We start from the raw sequence: 12,392 nt of genomic DNA on the forward strand, positions 1-12,392 counted from the left end.
CTCGCCTTATGAAAGAAAAAGGTGATGAACCAAAAAATATTGTAATAGATATTCAAAAACACACTTCAAAATCAACTATTAAACTTAAAAATAATTATAAAGTTGATTTCACGATTGAAAATTCGTTTAGAGAGCTATTGGGTTTCTCTTCAAAAAAGATTGAAAATAACGGGACGTTTTACAGTGATAATGTTATCCAAATATCCTCCGGTATAAATTCAGTATTAATTCATTGTGATTTGATTGATGGTGCTTATAACGATGGAATAAGAACAAATACAATATTTTCATTCAGTGCATACTCAACCCCGATTGGTTATAAATTTAATATGGAACCAAAAAATCTTGTCTATTTACCTGTGTCAGGAAAAACCATATACAGAGTAAATTTTAGGATAACCGACCAAGATAATCGTATGATATCCTTTAATGATGAAATTATATCCATCAGAATTCACCTACGTGAAGTTTTTCAATAAATAAATAATGGTTATTGTGAGAAAACATGAGTTGGGAAAATATAAAATAATTACAGGGGAGGGCATGTACCTTTCACCATACTATACAAGGTATGTGGGTAAAGGATACTATAAACCTAAGAGACAACGAGGTGTAGGTCATCAATTTCGAAATAAAGGAGATGGGATAATTGATACTCTAATGGGTATTGGTTCAACCATCCTTAAACATAAAGACCTAATTGGTTCAACTGCTTCTGCCATGGGCTCCGTTGCGGGTGCTATAAAGAGTATAAAAGATGCTCAAAAGGAGTCTCATAAATTACAAGCAATCAAAGAAATAAAAAAAGGTAAAACTCAACTATCTTCACAAGAATGACAAAAAATCATTAAAATACTTGGGTCAGTGTTTCAACGATTTTAATACTATATAAATACAAGTATGGAAGTGATTGATAGTATCTATGATTTGGATGATACAATTATCATTTCAAACTCCACAAAAAAGGAAGACTATTTTAAGGTAAATGCTATAACAGGAACAGACTGGAATTCAAACGGAACAAAAAGTTTTGAAATAAATAATCAACAAACTTACTTGAATATAGCTGATAGTTTCTTGCTGTGTAAATTTAAATTCACTAAGGCTGCGAATAATACTAATGCTACACTCGTAAATGATTTCTTCTGGAAAATGTTTGATAGTGTTCGCCTGTATATTGGAACACAAGAGGTTGAAGTGGTTGATTATGTCTCTGCTACATCTGAAATGATGAAATTTACACTATATTCGTTTGGTGATAGAATGGGTAAGGGAGCTATTGAAGGTTTTATTCCTGATATGTCAACGGGTACAAACACAGACCCTGGTTATAGTCAAAGGAAGGCAATGTATAATGATGACACAAAACCAGAGAATAGTTTTACCGTAGCAGTACCTCTGAAAGGTATATTTGGATTTTGTGATTATGACAAAGTTTTGTATGGTCTTAAAATTAGATTTCAACTACAAAGGAATGATAATGTAAATAGGTTGCTTTTTGGGGTTGAAAATGCTTTTGGAGACAACAATAAATTTGTTATTAATGATTTGTGTTGGTATATCAGTGAATATACTCCTAATCTTAAAACGGAAGAGATGTTAAATAGAAGACTTAACTCAAAGAAACCGCTAAATGTATCATACCTTAAAAGAAGATGTCAACACGTTAAACTGGAACACACTACCTACACTTGGAATTTGGGTGTTCTTCAAGGAAAGCCACGATACCTCTGGCTCATTTTTAAAAAACCAGATGGAGAGGACGGTACTAATAAGAATAATGCGCTGAGTGATAATGCTAAGGTGAAACAACTTCGGGTTTCTCTTGATGGCACATTTTATCCGCGAGATAGATTGGAAATTGATTGGGAAAAAAATGATTATGCGGAAGCCTACAAGTCCTACCAAAAGGTGTGTGAAAGTAATGGTAATAATGATCCTATTTTGGATATGGTTGCGTTTCAAAAACTTTATACAATCTACGCAATTGACCTGAGTTCTCAAAAGGAAACTATAAAGTCTAATCGAGTGGATACTTCTCTATACATTGAAAGAGGGGAGAGTGAAGAGGTTAATGCATATTGTTTGCTTTTGGAGGAAACAGAATTACAGATTAATACAGATAATGGTGTTATGATTAATATCACATAGGTTTTTTCTCATAAATAAATGGTTGGGGTATATGTTAATCAAATCAATCTTAATAAATTAACATCTTGTATTCAAAATCAAAAGCCTTGTATTATTAATGTTAATACAATTCAAAGAAAAGGAGCTGTAAGAATTGATGTTTTACTCACACACACACAAGTAAAAACACTAAATGATGTTGGATCTCTTAAAATTAAAATGACGAAACCTATGTTAAAGAAATATTCAATAGACGAGCCAAGAGGAGGATTTCTCCCGTTTCTAATTCCTTTATTTGCTGGTTTAAGTGCGGCGGGAGCATTGACTGGTGGTATTTCAGCAGCGGTAAAAACTGCTAACGAAAGGAAGGCACAACTAAAAGCTCAAAAAGAATTGGAAAGACATAACAAGGAGTTGGAGAAACAAATTAGTGGAAGTGGTGTAATTGTAGATTTTGCTCAAAAACTTGAAAGTATACCTGATAAAGCTAGATTGTTGGTTAGAGATATGCTTTCCTCTATCGTTCAAGCGGGTGTTAAACTAACTAAACGGGGTAATGGATTGTATCTTTCTCATAAATAAATGGATAAATGGTATAAACAATTTGGAAAGAATACAACGTCAAATATAGATAGAACTTACTAAGTATTGTAAAACACTAAAAATTGATAATGTGGTTATTTGTATGAGAGATGAATTAATACATATAAATAAGAATACAAAGAATATTATTATGAATTTAGACACACAGAATGGTTCTCATTGGGTTTGTATTCATAATAGTCAGGATAAATATTATTTTGATAGTTATGGTATGCCACCACCTGTTGAAGTAATACAATTCTTACAGAATGGTGTTTATCAAACATTTCAAGTTCAAGAAATTAATTCTAAATGTTGTGGTCAATTATGTTTATATGTATTATTTCAACTCAACAATAATGAAAATTTTTATGATATCATTTTTAATCTAATATAAATGACTTATGTTGGAAAAGATGGTTCTATCTTTGGAAAATCCTCTCAGGATATTGATTGATGAAATTATTATACAAAGGCACAGGCTGAACGACAAAAATATCGTGTAAGTAAAAATATTAATATGAAGAATACTTATAAATTAATCAATTATCCAAACCCTACAGATGCAAATGACTTAATTAGATTTAGTGATTTATCACAATATATATTTTTAAAGAAAACAGCACGTTTTGTTAAACAAGTAAAATTTACAACCACAACACCTGGTTATACTGACCATACACCTTTCCTCATTGAATTTAACTACCTGCTTACAATTGAATTTTATAAAGAAGGACATATAGTTAATATGTGAATTAATAAATGGGGGTACGATATGCCTGATTTAGGGTATAATTGGTCTTTTTCAATAAACATAGAAGACCTACATGATTTGAATCAGTCTCGTAAAGAAGAATATTATCCATTTGGTGAGGATATGGATTTATGTGGAAGTACAATTAATAAACAACAAATACATGGTTTTAAGAAAAGAAAAATATATGATAGTATAGCGATGGTTAGCATGACAAAGAAGGAAGGTCATGAGATAAGGATAGAAAGCCGAGGAATACAAACCGATTTGGTAGTGGGAAGATGGGGTGGTATTACCTGTCATAATATTAATCTCACATATATTTCTGATACATAAATGGCAGGAAGAAGACTACAAGAGAATTATAATTTTTGTATTCAAGGATACCTACAAGAAAAGTGTGCTCGGTATTACATTCCTTATGATTTGGAGCATATACATGGGAATTTTGTCATAAAAAACTGGCCTTATACTGATATTGTTAAACCCACAAATAGAGACTTGTTTAAAGTATTAAATAAAAATGAACTTCTCAAAGTTATGAAATATAAAACTCTTTTAGAAATCGTCAACAAATCTTATTGGTATCCTATTATGAGAAAAATAATTATAGATACAAGAATATCTCAAAATCCAGATGAGTATATGTATAATATTCTTTGGGGTTTAAACTCAAGGGTAGCAAGGGATGAGGAAGGAGTTGAAGAAGAGAAGGAGAAAAGAGAGAAAAGAGAGAAGGAGGAAAGGGAGAGGGAGGAGAAGGAGGAGAGGGAGAAAAAGGAGGAGGAGAGGTAGAAAAAGGAGAAGGAGGAAGGAGAGAAAAGGGAGAAGGAGGAAAGAGAGAAAAAGAAGAACGAGGAGAGGGAGAAAAAGGAGAAGGAGGAGAGGGAGGAAAGGGAGCAAAGAGAGAGGGAGGAAAAATATAAAAAGATGGAAATCAGTGAGATTCGTAAAAGATTGAGTGTATTACAGCAAATAAATCAATCTCAACGCACCGAAGAGGAAATTAAAGAATTAACAACTCTTATGAAGATAATGGTTTCAAAAATAACAACGTCAATGTCTTCAATTTCAGGGAGGAGATTTAAACGTGAAAGTGGTGAAGAAGAAGAAGAAGAAGAAGGAAAGATTATGTGATTGATGATGTTGGTGTCATTGACTTTAGTTAGTTTTTATTTGTAAATAAATGGAGGAGAGAGTGAAGGCATTCCTTAGGATTCTTTATGTTTTAAAAATTAAGATAGAAATGTATATGTTAAAAACCAAAAAGGTTTTGATACTCTGTCGGAATTTTTCTGATAAATAAATATGAGTTATTGTCTCAAATGTAAAAAGAAAACTAAATCTAAAAATATCTCTTATGTTAAAGCTAAAAATAATAGAGTTTATCAAAAAGGAATATGTCAAGTGTGTGGCTCTAAAAAGTGCCAATTCATCTCACCTAAAAGAGGAGGAGATATACAAAAGTTTCTGTCAGGAAGTAAATTGACAACAACTGGAATTCCAGGGGAATTACACCTTCCAGGGTATTCTTTCTGTGGTCCAGGAACAAACCTGGATAAAAGATTAGATGAGGCTGACAATCCTAAACCTTGGTCTAAACCTACAAATAGGGTTGATGAAGTGTGTATGAAGCATGATATTGCTTATGGGAAAACCACTACGTTGACTGAAAAACATAAAGCCGACAGAGAAATGTTGTATAATTTGTCTTTGATACAAAATCCAACGTTGAGAGAGAAAGTTGATAGGTTTATTGTGAGAAATTTGATAAATGCTAAATTGAAACTTGGTCTTGGTTATTCCTCAAAAAACTATTAGGCTCTAATGATGTCATCAAGACTAAGGAGCTTTTGGCTGAAGAATTACACAAACCTATAATCACAAAGTTTAAAAGAAGGAAGGTTTATTCTAAATACACCGACCACATATGGTCCGCTGATTTAATTGAATTGAATAATGACAGGGGATACAGGTATGCTTTAACCGTTATTGATTTGAGGAGTAGATTTGCCTGGGTTGTCCCTTTAAAAAATAAAAGGGGTGATACTTTAATGTTAGCCTTTAAGCTAATATTTGATCGGGATAAAAGGAAACCAAAGAAGTTATGGACTGATGAGGGAACAGAGTTCTATAACAAAATATTCATGAAATTTCTTAAGGGGAAGGGTATTAAATTATACAGCACCTTTAATGAAGGAAAGGCAGTTGTTATTGAGCGTTTTAATCGTACTTTAAAAGAGAAATTATATAAAAAATTCACACAACTCGGTTCTCAAAAATGGGTGTATTTAATTCAGGATATTGTAGATAATTACAATAATACAGTTCATTCATCAACAAAATCAAAACCATTGGAAACATTTACAAAATTAGAAATTTGAAAAGGAGATTAATTTGAGAAAGCCCAAGTTTAAAGTTGGTGATATTGTAAGAATATACAAATGGAAAAGTCATTTTGAGAAAGGTTATACAAAGAGATGGACTAATGAATTATTTAAAATCGTTGATGTAATGGATACAGTCCCTTGGACCTACAAATTATATGATTTAAATGGAGAAGAAATCTTGGGTTCATTTTACTCACAAGAATTACAAAAAACACAAGTAAGCAGATAATACCCTTGAAAATAATAAATAAATAAATAAAATGTAATGGGGATACGTTTTTAAATCTGTGAACCCCAAACACAGAATCCCACAACTTTTTAGTTGGGGCTTAACTTTTGTGTGTGTATAATGGGGATACGTTTTTAAATCTGTGAACCCCAAACACAGAATCCCACAACTTTTTAGTTGGGGCTTAACTTTTGTGTGTGTATAATGGGGATACGTTTTTAAATCTGTGAACCCCAAACACAGAATCCCACAACTTTTTAGTTGGGGCTTAACTTTTGTGTGTGTATAATGGGGATACGTTTTTAAATCTGTGAACCCCAAACACAGAATCCCACAACGTTTCAGTTGGGGCTTAACTTTTGTGTGTGTATAATGGGGATACGTTTTTAAATCTGTGAACCCCAAACACAGAATCCCTCAACTTTCCAGTTGGGGCTTAACTTTTGTGTGTGTGTGTATGTGTGAGTGAGTCATAATAATATACAAACCCTAACCCAACCCCATCCCTAACCCAACCCCATCCCTAACCCAAACCCATCCCTAACCCAAACCCATCCCTAACCCAACCCCATCCCTAACCCAACCCATCCCTAACCCAACCCCATCCCTAACCCAACCCCATCCCTAACCCAACCCAATCCCATACCCAATCCCATCCCTAACCCAACCCCATCCCTAACCCAACCCTAACCCAACCCCATCCCTAACCCAACCCATCCCTAACCCTCACATTCAAAATCCCAACCCTAACCCAATCCCATCCCTAACCCAACCCCAACCCTAACCCTCACATTCAAAATCCCAACCCTAACCCAACCCCATCCCTAACCCAACCCCATCCCTAACCCTCACATTCAAAATCCCACCCTAACCCAATCCCATGCCTAACCCAACCCCATCCCTAACCCAACCCTAACCCAACCCCATCCCTAACCCAACCCATCCCTAACCCTCACATTCAAAATCCCAACCCTAACCCAATCCCATCCCTAACCCAACCCCAACCCTAACCCTCACATTCAAAATCCCAACCCTAACCCAACCCCATCCCTAACCCAACCCCATCCCTAACCCTCACATTCAAAATCCCACCCAAACCCTAACATAATCTTTCTTTTCTTCTTTTTTTAAATACGTATTTCTTTTTCTTTTTTTTCCTCTTCCCTCCAATTCTGTCTTTCAAGGCTTTCAAGTTTGAAGAAGTAGAAATGGGAAGAAAGAATTTTCCAGCATTTTCTTCCTCGAACTTTCTTGATATTGCTTAAATCAAGCGTCATTAAATAAAGAACATTGTTCATTGCTTTAGAATCCAAAGAGTCTCCAAGAGGAACCCCACAGGTAGAGTCTCCAAAATAAAACCAACTTTCCAAGTTCCCAAGGTATAACCACATTCCTGTTGAGCCTCCAAGATAGGTATCACATTCCGAGTCATCAAAACAAAACCCCCATTCCGAGTCTCCAAAAATATAACCATCTTTCCAAGTCCCCAAGGTAGAACCACAATTTTCAGAAATATTGGGGGTTTCCGTGATAAGTCTCACATAGTATAACTGCGGACCATCAGGGAAAACTTCCCTTTCCCAATTTTTTAGGGTTTCTATGATGTGTCTCACATAGTATAACTGCGGACCATCAGGGAGAACTCTCCTTGCCCAATTTTTTAGGGTTTCTATGATGTGTCTCACATAGTATAACTGCGGACCATCAGGGAGAACTCTCCTTGCCCAATTTTTTAGGGTTTCTATGATGTGTCTCACATAGTATAACTGCAGACCATCAGGGAGAATTCCCATTTCACAATTCTTTAGGGTTTCTATGATGTGTCTCACATAGTATAACTGCGGACCATCAGGGAGAACTCCCCTTTCCCAATTTTCAGAAATTTGTGGGTCTCCAATGTATGACTTGTATTCTGGCTCATCAAGGTAGAACTTGTTCAGTGGGTTTTGTTTTGATAACTCACAACAAGTATCATCATGGTAAAACTCTTTTTCAGGATTTTGTGGATCTCCAAGGTATAACTCTTTGGCTGGGTCATCAAGGTAGAACTCGTTCTGGGGGTCTTGGTTGTTCAAAATGTCTTCAAACAAAAAAATAACTTCATCCCAAGTTGTGTTAAAAGCAGAATTTTCATTTCGTATCTCAGATACAATTTCCTGTGAAAGAAAATAACAATGTATTAATTTAATACAATATTTTATTTGTATAAATCAAGCTCTATGAATATTAAAATAAACTTTGTTAACTCTTACACGAGTCTCATCTAAAAAAAAAAAAAATGAAAATAAATAATTAAATTAATAATTAATTAAATAAATAAATAAATAAATAAATAAACAAACTTACCTCCATTGATAAGAGGTTCGAGTCCAGTTCATCAATCTGAAGGTTGAGTTCTACACAGGTAGTAGGACTCCAAGGAATAGCAAAGTTATCCCATTCCATTTCGGCATAGTAGTCCATTCTCAAGTGAAGCAGAAAGCGTGTTTGAAAAAGCCTGTGTGGTCGGTGCCTTTTATAAGGACTGGGTGTGTCATTTCCTGTGGAAATTCCCTGGGCGTGTCTTAACTGGAAATGATGTGCTGGGAATTCCCTGAAAATGATGTAATGTATTACCTGGAAATGATACAATGCTAAAGAGTTTATAAAGTGGGTGGGGCTTAGCAAAAGTGGGCGGGGCTTAGCAAAAGTGGGCGGGGCTTAGCAAAAGTGGGCGGACTTCACAAAAAGTGGGCGGGGCTTCGCAAAAGGGGGGGGGGCTTACCGAAAAGTGGACGGAGCTTAACAAAAGGTGGACAGAGCCTACCAAAAAGTGTGTGGCACTGGAGGCGCTCAAACAAGAACATTGAGGGAGGCTTACCATTTTATCTTAGCTCAGTTAAAATATCTTAATAAAGAACCAAACTCAAACATATTTTTTGTTAATATATTAGATGGTGAAGAGAGGGGCAAGAGAATTAAATTATTTCCCACGCATAAACAAATATTTGTAGGGTCGTTGTTTGAGTGGGCCAAAGATGATTCACCAGATGATATTAAGAGTAAAAGGTTAAAAGGTCCATAAGGTCAGAAGGATCACAGGTTCACACAGAAGGACCATTGTTTAAGTGGTCTAATGAATAAGGATAACATGTCAAAAGGTTAGAAGGTTCGTAAAGAACAGGGTGAGAGAAATAGAGGTGTTTAGGGGCAATGAGGGAGGGGAAAAATTAACATGTAAGTCAATGGGAAAATGAGAGTGTCCCAGAAGCAACATATATACACTACTAACATCGGTATCGGTATCGGTAACAGACACACACAAACTGTGTTATATATATATATATATATATATATATATATATATATATATATATATATATATATATATATATATATATATAAAACACAGTTTGTGTGTGTCTAATGTTACCGATAGACTCCTAAACGGCGAGGCTCACGTGCTTGATATTTGGCATAGATATGGCCATTGAGCCTGGGAAGAACATGGCCTACCTAAAGATATTTGACGAGATCCATATTTTTTTATTCATATTTACCTCAGCGCATTTCAGCGAGGAATATTATGCACGGAATCTGAGCCGGTGGCAGAGCAGCGTGCTGATTCGCTCAGAGCGATCACGTGATGTTCCATCCTTGCCGCCATAAACCCAAAGTTACGCGTTCACACGTAATTCAGAGCGAAAAGCGATTGCGTTTTTTCACATTTCAGCGAGGAACATTGCCATTCACACCACATAGGTTTTTTTTTCTTTCATCTTTAGATCCATATTTTTTTTCAGCGACGAATATTATACACGGAATCTGAGCCGGTGGCAGAGCATACCTAAAGATATTTGATGAGATCCATATTTTTTTATTCATATTTATCTCAGCGCATTTCAGCGAGGAATATTATGCACGGAATCTGAGCCGGTGGCAGAGCAGCGCGCTGAATCGCTCAGAGCGATCACGTGATGTTCCATCCTTGCCGCCATAAACTCACAGTTACGCGTTCACACGTAATTCAGAGCGAAAAACGATCGCGTTTTTTCACATTTCAGCGATGAACATTGCCATTCACACCACGTAGGTTTTTTTTTCTTTCATCTTTAGATCCATATTTTTTGCCATAACGTAGCGCATTATGGCTCGCTCGAGTTCGAGTTAGGCAATCACCTGGGCGCATGAGGCCACGTTGGCCATGCCCACGACACGACGCAGAGTTGCAATCTTGCGTTTGCGTCATTTGTTACCACGTGTAAACGTAAAAGTGAAAAAAATTGAATTTGTCTCTGAGTGAGTGACTGGAAGACTGACCGTGATAAAGGCAATGGCACCGAAGAAAAGAAATTTGTCACGTTCAACCTCCCGATCAAGGAAAATCGTTGATCGGAAACTCCATGAAACCGATGAAGATACTTTTCACCATCGACAAGCCAATCAAGAACGTGTCTCTAGATTCAGACAGCAAGAGACAGAAGATGAGACAGACGCACGTCTAAACGCCAATCAACAATGTCTGGCGAGGGCCAGACAGCGAGAGACAGAAGATCCAGAAGAAGACAGAAGAAGCTTAGAAGACAGAAGGCAGACAGAAGTCAGACAGAAGACAGAAGTCAGAGACAGAAGTCATCTCCTCTATGGTCAAAAGTGACGAAGTTGAAACTCAGCACAAATATGCGTGTCGCCCTTCATGGAGATGTAGCCGTAGGCGCCTTTTCAGCGAAGCTGTTACAGATCGGAAACGGAGATTTGGAGACGTGCCCTGAAGATGGACTGGACATCGTACCATGCGGCAACAATGTCACCACGGCTGACGAACTCACGGCGAACGTCTTCCCCAACATCCCCGCCAACTACCGAAATCACTCCTGGCTCTGTGAAAGGGCAATTCTAGCCCCAAGGAACGATGCAGTCGACAAAATCAATTTGGATCTTCTGCAGACTATTCCTAGGGATCTAAGAACTTACCGATCTGTCGACTCAATCCAAAACGACCACGAGACTGTCCATTACCCGGTAGAGTTCCTCAATTCGCTACAGCCTCCGGGTGTGCCTCCCCACATACTCCATCGAAAGGAAGGTGCTCCATTCATGCTCCTGAGAAATATCGATCCTCCAAAACTGTGCAACGGCACACGACTGGCTATCAAAAAGTTGATGCCTCACGTAATTGAGGCCAACATACTTACGGGAAACTATAGCGGGGAACAGGTCTTCATTCCGAGGATACCAATCATACCATCTGATCTGCCATTCGAGTTCAAAAGGCTCCAATTCCCCGTACGGCTCAGCTTTGCGATGACCATCAACAAGGCGCAAGGACATTCTCTCAAGGTGGTCGGACTGAACCTTGATTCCCCATGCTTCTCCCATGGCCAACTATACGTAGGATGTAGTCGGGTAGGGCAAGAGAACAATCTATACATACTATCTGAACAAGGAAAGACAAAGAACATTGTTTACAAAGGAAGCACTGCGTAATTAACTACGTGTCTGGTGTGTTGTGATGATTGTGAGAATATCGATTCTGATTCTGATTCTGATCTGATTTTGATGTGTATTTATGTGTATTTTATGTGATTTTATGTATTTATGTGTTTAAAAAAACACACACACAAAAAGGCACGAAGGAAAATAGTTAATTACTCCAACACATTTAGCTGCGGTGATTGAAAAATCACCAGACAATTGTTGCTGTTTTGATGCTTTTTCACTGCTGTTCTGAAGCTTCTTCACTGCTGTTTTGATGCTTTTTCACAGCTGTTCTGAAGCTTCTTCACTGCTGTTTTGATGCTTTTTCACAGCTGTTCTGATGCTTTTTTGCAGTTTTTTAAAATATAAAAATCTATTTAAAAAAAAAAATCCAAAAAAATCTCACAATGATGACATATCATTCACAGAAAACGCTGAAGCAACTGCGTAATATTGCGGTGATGTTTAACTCTGAGTGAGAATAGTTCTAAATTTTGAAAACTTTCATCTGATATTTGTGATTTATTTCAAAAACTGTATTTCCCATCTACATGGCCATGTATTCCTATTAACGTTATGTAAAGTACATAAATTTTGTGGATTACATCATTTGTGGATGTGATCAATGGCCAGTAACCATCTACATCCCTCCCCTCCCCTTCCCTCCTCCCCCTTCCCCTCCCCCCTCGCCCTCCCCCTCCCCCCTCTTCCCCCCTCTCCCCCCCCTCTCCTCCCCTCCCCCCCATTCCCCTCCACTCCCCTTCCCCCTCCCCCTCCCCTCCCCCGCCCGGCAATGCCGGGTACTTCTGCTAGTGTATATATATATATATATATATATATATATATATAT

General features: G+C 37.0%; 1 protein-coding gene across 1 annotated transcript; it reads left to right on the forward strand.

Annotated features, from left to right (window-relative positions):
- Positions 1-10,744: 10,744 nt before the first annotated feature.
- On the forward strand, positions 10,745-11,551 carry LOC137423645 (ATP-dependent DNA helicase PIF1-like). The gene has a single exon (XM_068111049.2). It carries the CDS (start codon positions 10,745-10,747, stop codon positions 11,549-11,551), a length of 807 nt encoding a protein of 268 aa, XP_067967150.2.
- Positions 11,552-12,392: the final 841 nt, after the last annotated feature.

This window comes from Myxine glutinosa, chromosome 4 (assembly GCF_964187855.1).
Source record: "Myxine glutinosa chromosome 4, kmMyxGlut1.1, whole genome shotgun sequence".
Lineage (NCBI taxonomy): Eukaryota > Metazoa > Chordata > Myxini > Myxiniformes > Myxinidae > Myxine > Myxine glutinosa.